Source organism: Macrotis lagotis, chromosome X, assembly GCF_037893015.1.
Source record: "Macrotis lagotis isolate mMagLag1 chromosome X, bilby.v1.9.chrom.fasta, whole genome shotgun sequence".
Lineage (NCBI taxonomy): Eukaryota > Metazoa > Chordata > Mammalia > Peramelemorphia > Peramelidae > Macrotis > Macrotis lagotis.
In genome coordinates, this window is record NC_133666.1 from 685753558 (window position 1) to 685772808 (window position 19251).

A 19251-nucleotide genomic window follows, 5' to 3' on the forward strand; every position below is an offset into this window, starting at 1 on the left:
CATCTGCCCGGGGGGTGGGGGGAGCCTCTGCCCCGCGGAGGGATGGTGAGGGGCTGCGGGGGGGCTGCGGGGCATCTGCCCGGGGGGTGGGGGGAGCCTCTGCCCCGCGGAGGGATGGTGAGGGGCTGCGGGGGGCTGCGGGCATCTGCCCCGAGGGGGTGGGGGGCTGCGGGGCATCTGCCCGGGAGGTCCGCGGCGCCCCGGGTGCGGGCTGCGCTTGTGCCCGGCGCGTGTGCCCGCGGGGGGCTGCCCGCCGGGGGTCCGGGGGGCTTCTGCGGCTGAGTCGCCCCGGGGCGCCGCTGCCCCCCGCGGGGGTCGGAGCCGCCGCAGCGTCCGCCCGGGGCCAGGGCTGCCGTCGGGGTCCCGGGGCCGCGGCCAGGACCCTGCGGGGGGCCGAGCCTGGGAGCCGCCGAGCCGGGGGGCTCCTTGCCCCGGAGGGTCGCGGGGGGGCCCTTCTGGGGTGTCCGCGGCGTCTCCGGTTCCGGCTGAGCTCCCCGCGGCCTCGCGTGGGGGTCGGTGCCCCCCAGAGCAACGGCGGCCCCCCCCCCCCCGACCCGGCCGGGCGCCCCCAGGACAGGCCAGGACACTGGCCCCGGGCCCCGGGGGGTCCGGCCGCCTCCTCCCTCCCTGCCCCCCTGGCCCGCCCCGCGGGCACACAGCCGTCAGAGCCGGGGCCCCCAGCTCCTGCCCCCCCCCCCCCAGCTCCCTCTAAATTCTGGTCTGGGGGGAGCGGGGCTCCCTGTGCCCTTTTTTCTTTTAATTATCTCCTAATCACGGTGTCTGTGTGTGTGTGTGTGTGTGTGTGTGTGTGTGTGTGTGTGTCTGTGTGTGTGTGTGTGTCTGTGTGTGTGTCTGTGTGTGTGTGTGTCTGTGTGTTTGTGTCTGTGTGTTTGTCTGTGTCTGTGTGTTGTGTGTGTGTCTGTGTGCTGTGTGTGTGTCTGTGTGTCTGTGTGGTGTGTGTGTCTCTGTGTGTGTCTGTGCCTGTGTGTGTCTGTGTGTGCGTGTGTGTCACACACAGAGACAGCGACCGAGAGATGAGAGAGACAGAGACAGACAGAGAGACACAGCGAGAGAGAGAGACAGACAGACAGAGAGGAGAGCTGTGGTATCATCAGTGGTCTTTTCTCTCCGGGGCAGATTTGCTGCCCTCACGGCTTCGGGGAGGCGCTGGAAGTAAAGGGCCAGTGTATTACGTTTGATAAACCTGCAGAACAAACGCCCATCCAGGAGAAAAGGGATTTTCTTGTTTGTGAGACTCGCTTTCAGCTTGTTGAAAAATGGAACCTGTATTGGGGCAGAAGTGGCCTGCAATTTGAACGAAGGGAGAACGCAGAGCCTTTAGCCCGTCTCCATCCAATAAGCCGGTTGGTTTTCTTGCTGCCTACTCTAAGACAGGGCTAGATGACACTTCCCCCTCCCAGGGCTAAGTCAGGACCATCACATGAATACTCCTGTAGAATGCAGATGGCCCCCAAAGTGGAAATAGACGTTTTGTGAAAAGGAGGATGGAAAAACCTCCACACTGCATTTTTAGAATGGGGTTTTAAAAGAATTGACACCCCACCAAAACAAAGATTTAGATTGTCATCATCCGATTATGGGTTTTCTTTTTGCTCTAAAATTAAAACTAAACCATTTTGGTTTTTGCTGATAAACATCAGATTATTCTGCCAATCCACACAAGACTACGGTGATGCGGAAAATAATGCTTTTTTAGTCACTATTGATAGAAGATACTACAAGACTAGAAAAGCCAGATTGTAGAAATGAAGAAATACTCATCCCATTTTGGGGGCATGCATTCCTTTAGCCTCCTTTAGTCTCTCCTCAGTCTTGTATTATTATCATCATCATCATCATCATGATTATTATTTAATATAAGAAGTTTTGGGTAGGATATCAAGGAGTTTAAATTCAAAGGTTGCAAGCACTGAATACTTTGTGAATTTAATATGCCCAGTCAAGACTTCAACTTATCTTTAAAACTTAGAATAAATAAAATCCTGACAAGTGGGTGATGCTTCCACAGTATTTTAATGAGGAAAGCTCATTGTCAAGTCTGAATTTTTATTGTAACAAATCTTTTACTCTCCTTTAAAAGACCTTCCTCCTCATCCTCCAATAGGACCAACAAAAGAAAAACATGAAGGCCTGAATAAATAGGGTTTATCCTTATACTCAATTGAATACACATTTATTACAATGTGCCAGATGCTGGGATGCAGAGATGAACAATAATATGAACTCTACCCACAAGTCAGCATTTTTAGTAGTGTGCTTTTTTTTAAAGGTCTCATCTCTTAAAATGTATTTTCTTGGTATTTGAAACTCATCATGACTTCTCCTTTTTCTTGTCTCCTTTAAAATGTATTCATTACACTTAGAATATTAGCTTTGTCTGCCTTTGTCTTTTGATGTTCTGCTTTGGCAAGGTTTTTCTTAAAGATAATCAGTGGAGGTCATGCTCATTTCTAATAGGATTCAAACAATGAAAACATAAGCTAGAGAATGAGTTTCTTTTAAATTCAAGAAAATATATCACCACTGATGACATTTTTGGTTCTCTTCGTTGGCCAAGCTATTTAGCTTATGATTTTAAATAATTCTCTTTGTGATTCTGGTGTACAAGAACTGTTACTGTAGTTTAAATACCTTTATTCTAAGACTCTAGCCTTTAGAAAGAGAGTTAGACTACCAGTTGTCGGATTTGTTTTTGGGTATGGCCTGTGTGATTTCTTCTCTTTGGGGATCACGTCCCTAGATGCCAGTACAGCAACTCAATTTATAGTCTTAAAGGTCCTATTGAGTGGGAGACTCATCATCTTCCTGAGTTCAAATGTGGCCTCATATACTTGCTAGCAGAATGACCCTGGGCAAGTCACCTTACCCTGCTTGCCTCAGGTTCCTCATTTGTAAAATGAACTAGAGAAGAAAATGGCAAATCACTCTGCTCTTTGCCAAGAAGACCCCAAGGTCACAAAGAGTCAGATATAATCAAAAAAGACTGAACAACAACAGTCTTAGAGAGTTTCCAAGGTACCAAAGTAGCTTGCCTGTTGACAACAGCTTTTATGTATCCAAGGCATCATTTGAACCCAGGTCTTCTTGATTCCTAGGGGGTCCTTCCTTCTTTCTTTGTTTCTTTGTTTCTTTCTTTGTTTCTTTGTTTCTTTCTTTGTTTCTTTGCTTGTTTGTTTGTTTGTTTCTTTCGTAATGGTTTGTTTTTTATTTCCCTTGTTTGCCAGCCTTTCTGTAATGTTCTCAGTTTATTGTCAGGTGACAAGTCTGTTACTCTGGTATTATCAGGTAAAGTTGGTGCATTTTTAAATTATCTCTGGATGGCAGTTTGTGGTCTTTTTGACTAGTAGGAGTGAAGGTTGGAACTTGGGGGCCAACATGAGCTAAGGGTAGATTCTCAATGAAGCAGAAATCCATCTCCGTGGACTTCATTGTGGAAGTAAATGATCAGAAAACATTGAGGTTTCTGTGGAATCATCAACACATGGACTTACCGAAAAGGTTTTGATTCATATTTTTAGCATCTGAATAAGCAGGATTCTGTTAGTCACTATTTAGAGGCCTCCCTGCCATGACTTTTTCTCATTGTTCCACTAAGTAACTTTTTCAGTGACATGAGGGTCTTGCTTCCTGGATCTTACTTTAGATGGAGTGGAATTCAACAAAAGATAAACAAAAACATAGCACTAGTCCAAAGACACTGTTTTCTCTGTGTCTCTGTCTGATTGACTGTCTCTCTTGGGAGGGCAGTGACAGACACTGAAGCCTTCCATAGACACCTTGAATTCTTCCTGCAAAGGTATTAGCCTTCCTGGGAAAGCTTGCTTCTTAGTCAGGTGAGACCTGGTTTGTATGCTGCCACCCACACTTAAGAACTTGGATATCACTTAACCTCAGTGAGTATTAGTTTTCTCATCTGAAAAATGGGAATAATGCCTGTGGTTGTTATTCAGTCACGTCTGACCCTCTGTGGTGCCTTTTTTTTTTTTTGGTGAAGTTTCCTTGGCAAATTTACTAGAATGATTTTCCATTTCCTTCTTTAGTGGGTTAAGGCAAACAGTAAATGACTTATCCAGGGTTACATTAGTAAATGTATGAGGCTAGAGTTGAACTCTGATCCTCTGGACTCCATTGCCACCTATAGCCTCCAATGGCTATAGTGCATGACATACAGTGATTTGGGGGGTTCACCTGAGATGTGCTGTCATTCAGTTTTGGACAGGTTGACTCTGAGATGCCTTTGGGACATCCAGGTGATGCCAGAACAAGGGACTTCTCAGCATTTTTAATTTCCTGGACCCTTTTCACATCTGGTAAAAACCTCTGGATCTTTTCTCAGAATGATGATTGATTTTTTAAAGTATAGAAAACACACAGATTACAGAGAAACCAATTATTTGAAATATAGTTCTCAAAGTAAAGAAAACAAGTTTGTGAACCTCAGCTTAAAAATTCCTGGCTACCTGATGATTCTTCCCAGTATGAAATCTCTGATTTCTTGTTCTTCTGGTTCAGAAAAAGAAAAAAGGCCCATGATAAAGCCTGGGGTATATCCACAATTGGGGTGGGAGATAGACGATCCTTTAAAGAACACTGAGGGGTGAGTAGACAGGTCAGAGGAAAACGAGGGGAGAGCAGGGTCACCCGGACTCTGCAAGGAGCAAATAAGAATAATACCTAAAGCCACCATTGCATCTTGAAGGTTGGAGACAGAGAGGCCACTGGCAGTCTTGGGGATGAAGAGCACTTGGACTTTCTGTTCGTTCTTGCCCTTGTCGTTTTACTAGCACACCTGCATCTTTTCTGGTTCTGTCTCTCAGGTGACTTTAACACTAGTTCTTTTGTTTTATTTCTTGGTTGGTAACTTGTTGCAGATTGAACTTTAATTCTTTAGAAACTTTTGTATTTCTCCAACTTACAGATATTCCATCCCCCGAAGACTATTGGTGTTGAAAAGATGGACATTTGATTTAGGAAGAAGCTTGGGATCATGGAAAGAAGTTTTCATTTTCACAAAGGCAGTTTAGCTCCACTGTCTTCCTTCTATTCAATTTTGAATTCAGCTTCTTGGCCATTGGCAGCATCTGTCCAAGATCTAAGTACAGATGGATGAACTGCAAGGGTTATTTGTTCATCTGCATGTTATAACTAATCTTCTCCATCTCCTTGATTTTTCCTATGTGACTGATAGGTCAGACTCTTTGAGGATTGTGGATTTGATCTCAGACACTCAACAGTATCCTGGGACGTGATGCAGCCCTATGCTGACGGGAACATCTGTAGAAGCTCACTGTCTAGGGCAAGGGGCTCTTTGCCTAGGAGTCATGAACTGGTTGTTTCAATATTTTGATAAGAGTATCACTCTAATTGGTTTCCTTTGTAATCCCAAGTATTTTCTTTTGTGTACATCAAAACGTTATTTGGAGAAGGGGTCCCTGGGCTTCTCGGACTTGCCAAAGATACCTTTCATGCCACACAAAAGGCTCCTAATCTCCTTTTTGGATTGAATCTCTGCTGGATGCTTTTGGTGAGGGGGGTTTCTGGGTTTTGTGCTTTACTTGTTGTTAATAATCAGAGGGCTTTGGACAAGGCTATTGCTTTGTTTTTTCCCAGCTCCTGCCCCCCCCCCCCCCCCGCCAGCTCCCTCTAAATTCTGGTCTGGGGGGAGCGGGGCTCCCTGTGCCCTTTTTTCTTTTAATTGTCTCCTAATCACGGTGTCTGTGTGTTTGTGTGTGTGTGTGTGTGTGTGTGTGTGTGTGTGTCTGTGTCTGTGTCTGTGTGTGTGTCTGTGTGTGTGTGTCTGTGTGTTTGTGTCTGTGTGTGTGTCTGTGTGTGTGTGTGTGTCTGTGTGTGTGTCCTGTGTGTTTGTGTCTGTGTGTTTGTCTGTGTCTGTGTGTTGTGTGTGTCTGTGTGCTGTGTGCTGTGTGTGTGTCTGTGTGTGTGTGTGTGTCTGTGTGTTTTGTGTCTGTGTGTCTGTGTGTCTGTGTGGTGTGTGTGTCTCTGTGTGTGTCTGTGCCTGTGTGTGTCTGTGTGTGCGTGTGTGTCACACACAGAGACAGCGACCGAGAGATGAGAGAGACAGAGACAGACAGAGAGACACAGCGAGAGAGAGAGACAGACAGACAGAGAGGAGAGCTGTGGTATCATCAGTGGTCTTTTCTCTCCGGGGCAGATTTGCTGCCCTCACGGCTTCGGGGAGGCGCTGGAAGTAAAGGGCCAGTGTATTACGTTTGATAAACCTGCAGAACAAACGCCCATCCAGGAGAAAGGGATTTTCTTGTTTGTGAGACTCGCTTTCCAGCTTGTTGAAAAATGGAACCTGTATTGGGGCAGAAGTGGCCTGCAATTTGAACGAAGGGAGAACGCAGAGCCTTAGCCCGTCTCCATCCAATAAGCCGGTTGGTTTTCTTGCTGCCTACTCTAAGACAGGGCTAGATGACACTTCCCCCTCCCAGGGCTAAGTCAGGACCATCACATGAATACTCCTGTAGAATGCAGATGGCCCCCAAAGTGGAAATAGACGTTTTGTGAAAAGGAGGATGGAAAACCTCCACACTGCATTTTTAGAATGGGTTTTAAAAGAATTGACACCCCACCAAAACAAAGATTTAGATTGTCATCATCCGATTATGGGTTTTCTTTTTGCTCTAAAATTAAAATCTAAACCATTTTGGTTTTTGCTGATAACCATCAGATTATTCTGCCAATCCACACAAGACTACGGTGATGCGGAAATAATGCTTTTTAGTCACTATTGATAGAAGATACTACAAGACTAGAAAAGCCAGATTGTAGAAATGAAGAAATACTCATCCCATTTTGGGGGCATGCATTCCTTTAGCCTCCTTTAGTCTCTCCTCAGTCTTGTATTATTATCATCATCATCATCATCATGATTATTATTTAATATAAGAAGTTTTGGGTAGGATATCAAGGAGTTTAAATTCAAAGGTTGCAAGCACTGAATACTTTGTGAATTTAATATGCCCAGTCAAGACTTCAACTTATCTTTAAAACTTAGAATAATATAAAATCCTGACCAAGTGGGTGATGCTTCCACAGTATTTTAATGAGGAAAGCTCATTGTCAAGTCTGAATTTTTATTGTAACAAATCTTTTACTCTCCTTTAAAAGACCTTCCTCCTCATCCTCCAATAGGACCAACAAAAGAAAAACATAAAGGCTTGAATAAATAGGGTTTATCCTTATACTCAATTGAATACACATTTATTACAATGTGCCAGATGCTGGGATGCAGAGATGACAATAATATGAACTCTACCCACAAGTCAGCATTTTTAGTAGTGTGCTTTTTTTTAAAGGTCTCATCTCTTAAAATGTATTTTCTTGGTATTTGAAACTCATCATGACTTCTCCTTTTTCTTGTCTCCTTTAAAATGTATTCATTACACTTAGAATATAGCTTTGTCTGCCTTTGTCTTTTGATGTTCTGCTTTGGCAAGGTTTTTCTTAAAGATAATCAGTGGAGGTCATGCTCATTTCTAATAGGATTCAAACAATGAAAACATAAGCTAGAGAATGAGTTTCTTTTAAATTCAAGAAAATATATCACCACTGATGACATTTTTGGTTCTCTTCGTTGGCCAAGCTATTTAGCTTATGATTTTAAATAATTCTCTTTGTGATTCTGGTGTACAAGAACTGTTACTGTAGTTTAAATACCTTTATTCTAAGACTCTAGCCTTTAGAAAGAGAGTTAGACTACCAGTTGTCGGATTTGTTTTTGTGTATGGCCTGTGTGATTTCTTCTCTTTGGGGATCACGTCCCTAGATGCCAGTACAGCAACTCAATTTATAGTCTTAAAGGTCCTATTGAGTGGGAGACTCATCATCTTCCTGAGTTCAAATGTGGCCTCATATACTTGCTAGCAGAATGACCCTGGGCAAGTCACCTTACCCTGCTTGCCTCAGGTTCCTCATTTGTAAAATGAACTAGAGAAGAAAATGGCAAATCACTCTGCTCTTTGCCAAGAAGACCCCAAGGTCACAAAGAGTCAGATATAATCAAAAAAGACTGAACAACAACAGTCTTAGAGAGTTTCCAAGGTACCAAAGTAGCTTGCCTGTTGACAACAGCTTTTATGTATCCAAGGCATCATTTGAACCCAGGTCTTCTTGATTCCTAGGGGGTCCCATGCCGTTCCCGGTCGTTCGGATTTCTGAGGAACTCGTCTTTCAAATTGTTAAGGACAAAGGATGAACTGGCCACCGATCCGAGGAGATTCTATGCCGATCAAAAGGCTAGAGGAATGGACTTGTTCCCTTAGTGAGAAGCCAAATCTACACGCTTGACCTTGACAGGCTGGTTCTCAGTGGGTTGGCCTGTGTGCCTGGCAGCTGCTGTCAAAGAATGTCCTATAGGGGTTGAGGAATAAGCAGATTGGAGGGAGAGGGGAGATAGATGCCCTCAGGCCTCCACTGCGCCCCTCTGACACTTGCCCTTTCCTTTTTGTTTTTCCTACTGGAGTTTCGATTTTACCTTCACTCAGATCAGAAACTTCAGTGGCAGCCACCAAAGAGCGCTGCTACCCACGAAAGCAAACAGCCTCAGAGGAGCTGCCACTGAGACTGGGCACACCTGGGCTTTGCAGCGGGCACCTCTCCTGGCATCCCGCCCGCTGCCTTTATGGCAGAGGCTTGATGCCGAGGAGGGTGACGCGGCCCGATCGGTGCGGAGCCCTTTGGCGAGCTCCCTCCGGGCTCTGGGGCTCCCGTCCAAGGCCGAAGTGCTTTGGGGGGCGTGCTCCGGCAAGGGGGCGTTCTGTCAGCCCAGCTTTGAGACCTTCTCCTGGTCAGGGTGTGGGGAGGGGGGAAGGGGGCTGCCCGCAGGTGCTTTGTGAGGGGCATGATGGTGGGGGAGCTGGCATCGAGCAGAGCAGTATGGGAGAGGGAGAGCTGGGCAGCCGTGGCCACAGCGGCGCCCCGCCCTCAGGAGGGCCTGGGTTCAAGTCCCTGGGCCCCGGGGCCGTGTGAAACAGCAAAAGGCAAACGGAGCTGGGGGCGTCCGGGCTCTCCCCAAAGCAGGACTTGGGGGGGGGGGTTGGCCCTTCTGGCCTCCGGGGCCGCACGCCTGTCCTGGGCGGGGAGACGCGGGGTGCTGGGCTGCGGCCCCCCGGGAGAAGCCGGTCCAAGGGCACATGTCCTACACTTGGGGCGTCTCGCTCTCCTGCCCCCGGACTCATGCCGTCTCCCCCCCTCCCCCGCCCCTGCCTCAGTTTCCCCCCGGCTCCGCGCCCATCTGCCTCTTTCTGCCCCCCCCGGGGCCGCTCGGTCTGTGCGGAGCCCGGCCCGGGGCCCCTCCCGGGGTCACGGTCATCCCCCTCCCCCCCGCGGGCTCCTTCTCCGGGGTCGCCCCAGGCTGGGGGGCGGGGCGCGCGCCCGGCGGCCGTTAGCGGGCGGGGCGGGGCGGGGCGGGGCGCGGGCGCGCGCGGGGCGGGGGAGGGCGGGGCGGGGGAGGGGCGCGGGCCGGAGCCGCCGGAGCCGCCGGAGCCGCAGCGGAGCCGCCGCAGCCCGAGCCCAGCCCGGCCCCAGCCCGGCCCCAGCCCGGCCCCAGCCCGGCCCAGCCCGGCCCCGCCGCAGCCCGGCCCCGCCGCAGCCAACATGGCGGACCTGGAGGCCGTGCTGGCCGACGTCAGCTACCTGATGGCCATGGAGAAGAGCAAGGCCACGCCGGCCGCGCGCGCCAGCAAGAAGATCGCGCTGCCCGAGCCCAGGTGCGCGGCCGGGGGGCTGCGGGGGGCTGCGGGGCATCTGCCCGGGGGGTGGGGGGCGCCTCTGCCCCGCGGGGGGATGGTGAGGGGCTGCGGGGCATCTGCCCGGGGGGTGGGGGGCGCCTCTGCCCCGCGGGGGGATGGTGAGGGGCTGCGGGGCATCTGCCCGGGGGGTGGGGGGCGCCTCTGCCCCGCGGGGGGATGCGGGCATCTGCCCCGAGGGGGTGGGGGGCTGCGGGGCATCTGCCCGGGGGGTGGGGGGGAGCCTCTGCCCCGCGGGGAGATGGTGAGGGGCTGCGGGGGGCTGCGGGGCATCTGCCCGGGGGGTGGGGGGGAGCCTCTGCCCCGCGGAGGGATGGTGAGGGGCTGCGGGGGGCTGCGGGCATCTGCCCCGAGGGGGTGGGGGGCTGCGGGGCATCTGCCCGGGAGGTCCGCGGCGCCCCGGGTGCGGGCTGCGCTTGTGCCCGGCGCGTGTGCCCGCGGGGGGCTGCCCGCCGGGGGTCCGGGGGGCTTCTGCGGCTGAGTCGCCCTGGGGCGCCGCTGCCCCCCGCGGGGTCGGAGCCGCCCGCAGCGTCCGCCCGGGGCCAGGGCTGCCGTCGGGGTCCCGGGGCCGCGGCCAGGACCCTGCGGGGGGCCGAGCCTGGGAGCCGCCGAGCCGGGGGGCTCCTTGCCCCGGAGGGTCGCGGGGGGGCCCTTCTGGGGTGTCCGCGGCGTCTCCGGTTCCGGCTGAGCTCCCCCGCGGCCTCGCGTGGGGTCGGCGCCCCCCAGAGCAACGGCGGCCCCCCCCCCCCCCCCCGACCCGGCCGGGCGCCCCCAGGACAGGCCAGGACACTGGCCCCGGGCCCCGGGGGGTCCGGCCGCCTCCTCCCTCCCTGCCCCCCTGGCCCGCCCCGCGGGCACACAGCCGTCAGAGCCGGGGCCCCCAGCTCCTGCCCCCCCCCCCCCCCCGCCAGCTCCCTCTAAATTCTGGTCTGGGGGGAGCGGGGCTCCCTGTGCCCTTTTTTCTTTTAATTGTCTCCTAATCACGGTGTCTGTGTGTTTGTGTGTGTGTGTGTGTGTGTGTGTGTGTGTGTCTGTGTCTGTGTCTGTGTGTGTGTCTGTGTGTGTGTGTCTGTGTGTTTGTGTCTGTGTGTGTGTCTGTTGTGTGTGTGTGTCTGTGTGTGTGTCTGTGTGTTTGTGTCTGTGTGTTTGTCTGTGTCTGTGTGTTGTGTGTGTCTGTGTGCTGTGTGCTGTGTGTGTGTCTGTGTGTGTGTGTGTGTCTGTGTGTTTGTGTCTGTGTGTCTGTGTGTCTGTGTGGTGTGTGTGTCTCTGTGTGTGTCTGTGCCTGTGTGTGTCTGTGTGTGCGTGTGTGTCACACACAGAGACAGCGACCGAGAGATGAGAGAGACAGAGACAGACAGAGAGACACAGCGAGAGAGAGAGACAGACAGACAGAGAGGAGAGCTGTGGTATCATCAGTGGTCTTTTCTCTCCGGGGCAGATTTGCTGCCCTCACGGCTTCGGGGAGGCGCTGGAAGTAAAGGGCCAGTGTATTACGTTTGATAAACCTGCAGAACAAACGCCCATCCAGGAGAAAAGGGATTTTCTTGTTTGTGAGACTCGCTTTCAGCTTGTTGAAAAATGGAACCTGTATTGGGGCAGAAGTGGCCTGCAATTTGAACGAAGGGAGAACGCAGAGCCTTAGCCCGTCTCCATCCAATAAGCCGGTTGGTTTTCTTGCTGCCTACTCTAAGACAGGGCTAGATGACACTTCCCCCTCCCAGGGCTAAGTCAGGACCATCACATGAATACTCCTGTAGAATGCAGATGGCCCCCAAAGTGGAAATAGACGTTTTGTGAAAAGGAGGATGGAAAAAACCTCCACACTGCATTTTTAGAATGGGGTTTTAAAAGAATTGACACCCCACCAAAACAAAGATTTAGATTGTCATCATCCGATTATGGGTTTTCTTTTTGCTCTAAAATTAAAACTAAACCATTTTGGTTTTTGCTGATAACCATCAGATTATTCTGCCAATCCACACAAGACTACGGTGATGCGGAAAATAATGCTTTTTAGTCACTATTGATAGAAGATACTACAAGACTAGAAAAGCCAGATTGTAGAAATGAAGAAATACTCATCCCATTTTGGGGGCATGCATTCCTTTAGCCTCCTTTAGTCTCTCCTCAGTCTTGTATTATTATCATCATCATCATCATCATGATTATTATTTAATATAAGAAGTTTTGGGTAGGATATCAAGGAGTTTAAATTCAAAGGTTGCAAGCACTGAATACTTTGTGAATTTAATATGCCCAGTCAAGACTTCAACTTATCTTTAAAACTTAGAATAAATAAAATCCTGACAAGTGGGTGATGCTTCCACAGTATTTTAATGAGGAAAGCTCATTGTCAAGTCTGAATTTTTATTGTAACAAATCTTTTACTCTCCTTTAAAAGACCTTCCTCCTCATCCTCCAATAGGACCAACAAAAGAAAAACATAAAGGCTTGAATAAATAGGGTTTATCCTTATACTCAATTGAATACACATTTATTACAATGTGCCAGATGCTGGGATGCAGAGATGAACAATAATATGAACTCTACCCACAAGTCAGCATTTTTAGTAGTGTGCTTTTTTTTAAAGGTCTCATCTCTTAAAATGTATTTTCTTGGTATTTGAAACTCATCATGACTTCTCCTTTTTCTTGTCTCCTTTAAAATGTATTCATTACACTTAGAATATTAGCTTTGTCTGCCTTTGTCTTTTGATGTTCTGCTTTGGCAAGGTTTTTCTTAAAGATAATCAGTGGAGGTCATGCTCATTTCTAATAGGATTCAAACAATGAAAACATAAGCTAGAGAATGAGTTTCTTTTAAATTCAAGAAAATATATCACCACTGATGACATTTTTGGTTCTCTTCGTTGGCCAAGCTATTTAGCTTATGATTTTAAATAATTCTCTTTGTGATTCTGGTGTACAAGAACTGTTACTGTAGTTTAAATACCTTTATTCTAAGACTCTAGCCTTTAGAAAGAGAGTTAGACTACCAGTTGTCGGATTTGTTTTTGGGTATGGCCTGTGTGATTTCTTCTCTTTGGGGATCACGTCCCTAGATGCCAGTACAGCAACTCAATTTATAGTCTTAAAGGTCCTATTGAGTGGGAGACTCATCATCTTCCTGAGTTCAAATGTGGCCTCATATACTTGCTAGCAGAATGACCCTGGGCAAGTCACCTTACCCTGCTTGCCTCAGGTTCCTCATTTGTAAAATGAACTAGAGAAGAAAATGGCAAATCACTCTGCTCTTTGCCAAGAAGACCCCAAGGTCACAAAGAGTCAGATATAATCAAAAAAGACTGAACAACAACAGTCTTAGAGAGTTTCCAAGGTACCAAAGTAGCTTGCCTGTTGACAACAGCTTTTATGTATCCAAGGCATCATTTGAACCCAGGTCTTCTTGATTCCTAGGGGGTCCTTCCTTCTTTCTTTGTTTCTTTGTTTCTTTCTTTGTTTCTTTGTTTCTTTCTTTGTTTCTTTCTTTGTTTCTTTGCTTGTTTGTTTGTTTGTTTCTTTCGTAATGGTTTGTTTTTTATTTCCCTTGTTTGCCAGCCTTTTTGTAATGTTCTCAGTTTATTGTCAGGTGACAAGTCTGTTACTCTGGTATTATCAGGTAAAGTTGGTGCATTTTTAAATTATCTCTGGATGGCAGTTTGTGGTCTCTTTGACTAGTAGGAGTGAAGGTTGGAACTTGGGGGCCAACATGAGCTAAGGGTAGATTCTCAATGAAGCAGAAATCCATCTCCGTGGACTTCATTGTGGAAGTAAATGATCAGAAAACATTGAGGTTTCTGTGGAATCATCAACACATGGACTTACCGAAAAGGTTTTGATTCATATTTTTAGCATCTGAATAAGCAGGATTCTGTTAGTCACTATTTAGAGGCCTCCCTGCCATGACTTTTTCTCATTGTTCCACTAAGTAACTTTTTCAGTGACATGAGGGTCTTGCTTCCTGGATCTTACTTTAGATGGAGTGGAATTCAACAAAAGATAAACAAAAACATAGCACTAGTCCAAAGACACTGTTTTCTCTGTGTCTCTGTCTGATTGACTGTCTCTCTTGGGAGGGCAGTGACAGACACTGAAGCCTTCCATAGACACCTTGAATTCTTCCTGCAAAGGTATTAGCCTTCCTGGGAAAGCTTGCTTCTTAGTCAGGTGAGACCTGGTTTGTATGCTGCCACCCACACTTAAGAACTTGGATATCACTTAACCTCAGTGAGTATTAGTTTTCTCATCTGAAAAATGGGAATAATGCCTGTGGTTGTTATTCAGTCACGTCTGACCCTCTGTGGTGCCTTTTTTTTTTTTTTTGGTGAAGTTTCCTTGGCAAATTTACTAGAATGATTTTCCATTTCCTTCTTTAGTGGGTTAAGGCAAACAGTAAATGACTTATCCAGGGTTACATTAGTAAATGTATGAGGCTAGAGTTGAACTCTGATCCTCTGGACTCCATTGCCACCTATAGCCTCCAATGGCTATAGTGCATGACATACAGTGATTTGGGGGGTTCACCTGAGATGTGCTGTCATTCAGTTTTGGACAGGTTGACTCTGAGATGCCTTTGGGACATCCAGGTGATGCCAGAACAAGGGACTTCTCAGCATTTTTAATTTCATGGACCCTTTTCACATCTGGTAAAAACCTCTGGATCTTTTCTCAGAATGATGATTGCTTTTTTAAAGTATAGAAAACACACAGATTACAGAGAAACCAATTATTTGAAATATAGTTCTCAAAGTAAAGAAAACAAGTTTGTGAACCTCAGCTTAAAAATTCCTGGCTACCTGATGATTCTTCCCAGTATGAAATCTCTGATTTCTTGTTCTTCTGGTTCAGAAAAAGAAAAAAGGCCCATGATAAAGCCTGGGGTATATCCACAATTGGGGTGGGAGATAGACGATCCTTTAAAGAACACTGAGGGGTGAGTAGACAGGTCAGAGGAAAAAGAGGGGAGAGCAGGGTCACCTGGACTCTGCAAGGAGCAAATAAAAATAATACCTAAAGCCACCATTGCATCTTGAAGGTTGGAGACAGAGAGACCACTGGCAGTCTTGGGGATGAAGAGCACATGGACTTTCTGTTCGTTCTTGCCCTTGTCGTTTTACTGGCACACCTGCATCTTTTCTGGTTCTGTCTCTCAGGTGACTTTAACACTAGTTCTTTTGTTTTATTTCTTGGTTGGTAACTTGTTGCAGTCTGCTCATAACAATCATAAAGGCCCACCAATAACTTTTGGTGATTGAACTTTAATTCTTTAGAAACTTTTGTATTTCTCCAACTTACAGATATTCCATCCCCCGAAGACTATTGGTGTTGAAAAGATGGACATTTGATTTAGGAAGAAGCTTGGGATCTTGGAAAGAAGTTTTCATTTTCACAAAGGCAGTTTAGCTCCACTGTCTTCCTTCTATTCAATTTTGAATTCAGCTTCTTGGCCATTGGCAGCATCTGTCCAGGATCTAAGTACAGATGGATGAACTGCAAGGGTTATTTGTCCATCTGCATGTTATAACTAATCTTCTCCATCTCCTTGATTTTTCCTATGTGACTGATAGGTCAGACTCTTTGGAGGATTGTGGATTTGATCTCAGACACTCAACAGTATCCTGGGACGTGATGCAGCCCTATGCTGACGGGAACATCTGTAGAAGCTCACTGTCTAGGGCAAGGGGCTCTTTGCCTAGGAGTCATGAACTGGTTGTTTCAATATTTTGATAAGAGTATCACTCTAATTGGTTTCCTTTGTAATCCCAAGTATTTTCTTTTGTGTACATCAAAACATTATTTGGAGAAGGGGTCCCTGGGCTTCTCGGACTTGCCAAAGATACCTTTCATGCCACACAAAAGGCTCCTAATCTCCTTTTTGGATTGAATCTCTGCTGGATGCTTTTGGTGAGGGGGGTTTCTGGGTTTTGTGCTTTACTTGTTGTTAATAATCAGAGGGCTTTGGACAAGGCTATTGCTTTGTTTTTTCAAAGTATCTTTTATGGCTTTGATTTATGTTTGGGAGAGCTTTTAAGGTAGAATTTTCTCTGGAATCTTTTTTGTTTGTTTCTAGTTAGCAAACAGGGCATCTTTTCTCTATAAAGATGACTTCTGCTATGGAAACTCATTTTCCAAGTCCTGCTCAGCTTCCCTCTGTCTTCAGCAAGGTTGCCCTTATTTTGTGGGTAGAATCATCCTCATAAAAAGGGTGTAGCAATGGGAGAATAGATACATGGTTTAGTAGTAATATTCTTTTGGTCACTCCTGAACCATCACCAGAAAGCCTTCCCACATTTGATGTCTGCATGAGGTTGATCTGATAAAAACCAGTCCAGAGGGGCAGAGTCAGAGTCAGGAGCTCCAGGTCCCTGTATCCCCACCTTCAGAGACTCCTCTGAATTCTGTTCCATCCACAGTGACCATGCCCAGAATCCAGATGCTGGTGGTTGTTGTCACTGACATCCAAGACATTCACCTTCCTTCATGAGACAGTTGCCTGGCTCACAGTTTTTCTCTCCTCTCCAGATCCTGCCATCATTTATGCCAAGCTATTGATAATCTCAAGTTATCTGAACTTGTTGACTTACTGACCCTGCAAGACAGCCAGTCCCTGGCAGAATGAAATTAGGACCCAGAGCTCTTTTTTCCCTGCTACTGTACCAACTGCATTTTAAGTAAAGCATATTCATCCTTATTTTGCAATACATTGACTGTACCCTAACCATTTAGTTTGGAAAAATTAGAACCTGAGGGATAAGAAGAAAGTGGGCCCATAGTGGTCTTGAGCTTCACCTAGTGCAGTCTTCACCTTCTGTGCAAGTCTTGGAGAGACTTCCAGGGTCCGGGAGAGTACAAGATTCCCCAGGGTCACACAGCCCACATTTCAGAGAGGGCTTCCCTGAGTGGAGGCTGGCTCTCTAACCAGGCTGCTTCTGCCATAAACTGCTAGGGTAACTGCTAAGTTTGGGGTCTTTTGTAACCAGATGTGGATCCAAACCTCTCTGACCTGGCGGACTGGTCTTTGAGAGCTGTGGCACTGTGAAAGATTTGTCAGCCTGTGGCTTAGCTGGTGATGAGTCCCAGAACTAGTTACAGCAGTAGAAATAGCATGTGACCCCACAGATCTGCCCCATAAAATGTAATTCTGAGACCTAGAACGAGAGATGGTTATGGTATTTTGATCATTCCAAAAGCAGGTCCTGGCCCTCAATGACTCCTGGAAACTGCCAAGAATCTAATTACAGCAGAGTGAAGTAGCCGGCCTTGAGGTGGGCGGCTGAGGTCTTAGTGGCTGGCAGACCTGCTATCAGGCCAGGGAGTTCTGGGAGGGCCGGGTGCCTTTGCACTCCTCTCTGGGGCCTACTGGACTTTACTTGAAGGCTGACTTTTAAAAGCAGTGTCTCTGAAGTTTCATTTCTAGTTTCCAGTCACAAATGGACCATTAACTGCCTTTGCTCATTTAAATGAGTCATTGCTCATTTAAAATGAAGAACAAAACCCTTTGTTAGTAATGCATGGTATCTTGCATATTAAAATGTACAGTATGTACATTATTATCTTTGCTTTTCTGTGTGTCTCTCTCTGGATACTGGCAGCCAGGGGAATAGATGTTATTAACTTGGCAACTCTTCCTGATCTGTTAACTCATCTGTGCATGCAGCTGGGTGTCCCAGAGGTGACTTCTCCTATATATGCCTTACATCTTCCTTTTCTATTTTTAATGTTGATTAGAAGTTAGAAACCCTCTTGGGCCTTTTATTGATTGTTATACTGAACTTTAATGAGGGAAGCAGGGAAAACTCATAAGTTTCTGCATTCATAGTCTATAAATGCTCCTCTCATTATTGCTAGTCTTTTCATGGACCTCCTGTGTTGCTTCAGTGAAGTGTATGAACATTTCCTTCTTTTGCACTTTGTCCTCTAATTAGAAAATGTTAATAGGCAGCTACTTCTGAAACTGTTGACATCACTGGTTGGTTTTATGGTTGGATGGAGACCCCTTCTGCTCCCAGAAGTGCTAGAGACCCACATTTGATTTTCTGCCTCTCTCTGCTACCGCCACCATCCTCACAGGAAAAGGGCTAGTGGGGTTGGGAGGGTCCACAGCTCACCTTAATACAGAATCAGTAGGATACTGTCATTGACATTTTAGTCATTCCTGTCCTGGGATCTGACACAGCAGGTCTAGGTTAGAGGACACATGAAAATAGTATAGACTTAACAATAGGCTCCCCAATTCCAGGCCAGTTCCACCTCTGATTTATTCTGTTCCAATGTCTCAATTGATCCATCTGTAAAATGGAAATAGTAATCTCTGTTCTGCAGGCTTCAAAGAGATATTGTGAGACTCAAATGAGGTGATGGATGTGAAAAAACTTTGAAAAGCGAAAAGTATAAAGTTTGGGCAAATGAGAGACATTTTTGTTTAAAGCTGTTTAGTTATTTCATTTGTTATTGTTATTGCTGTTCATCTGTTTTGGTCCTGTCTGAGTCTTCATGACCCCAGTGAGGATTTTCTTGGCAAGGATACTGGAATGGTTTACCATTTCCTTCTCCAGCTGATTTTACAGATGAGGAAACTGAGGCAAGTGACTTTTCCAGGGTCCCCAAGGAAGGAATAGTCTGAGGCTGTACTTGAATTCAAGTTTTCCTGACTCCAGGCCCCACGCTCTAACTGTTGTGCCACCCAGAGCTGCTTGTTTCTTGTCTTCCTTCTTTTTTTTTTTCTGTCAGGAAGCCTGACAGGTGGAATGGGACCTGGTCTTGGAGAATGGGAGTGGTGTTGACAGGGGAAGGTGGGGGAGAGAAGCTGGGAAGGAGAGGACTGAGGGCTGGAGAGTGGCTTCCTAAGGTCACTGAGATGCAGGACCCAGAAAGGTGATACTTTACCTGGAATGGTAAGTAGGGGGTGTGCTTGGAGAAGAGTGAGACAAGAGGAAGGAGCTGAGGTGCATTTACCTCTAGCCCATTCTCACAAGCCTTCATTATCATGATCCACACTGGTCACTATATATATATATATATATATATATATATATATATATATATATATATATATATATACACATATATAGATATGTATATTTAATATTCTTATAAAACTGCCTTGTTAAAAGTGAGCTGCTTGAACATTTCCTGGCTCCAAAGAATAGTGTTAGAAGGATCTCAGAGGCTCGTTTTCTAACCAAAATCTAACTAAGGATCCATCCCTTCTGCAAGCTAAAGGACTCATTTTGAAAATATATAGAGAACTGAGTCAAATTTATAAGAATATGAGTCATTTCCCAGTTGTTAAATTGTTTAAAGGATATGAGCAGGCAGTTTTCACACAGGTCAAAACTATCTCTAGTAAAAAAAAGAGGTTCTAAATCACTCTTGATTAGAGAAATGCAAATTAAAACAACTCTGAAGTATGGTCGCATATCCATTAGACTGGCTAATATGACAGAAAAAGACAATGACAA

The 19251-nt window shown here is 46.9% G+C and overlaps 1 protein-coding gene across 4 annotated transcripts in view; it reads left to right on the forward strand.

Annotated features, from left to right (window-relative positions):
• GRK3 (G protein-coupled receptor kinase 3) overlaps positions 1-19251 on the forward strand; it is a 179316-nt gene that overhangs the window by 363 nt on the left and 159702 nt on the right. Inside the window, exons 1-2 of one of the 4 annotated variants that reach the window (XM_074206157.1) lie at positions 9672-9752; positions 11230-11455. Coding sequence is in view for 1 of the 4 variants with exons in the window: in XM_074206155.1 (XP_074062256.1) it covers positions 9640-9752 (113 nt within the window). In the remaining 3 variants the exon portion in view is untranslated. Of the gene's footprint in view, positions 1-1018; positions 1365-9546; positions 9753-11229; positions 11456-19251 lie in introns of those variants that run through there. The other 3 variants (XM_074206156.1, XM_074206158.1, XM_074206155.1) reach the window with 3 other exon arrangements.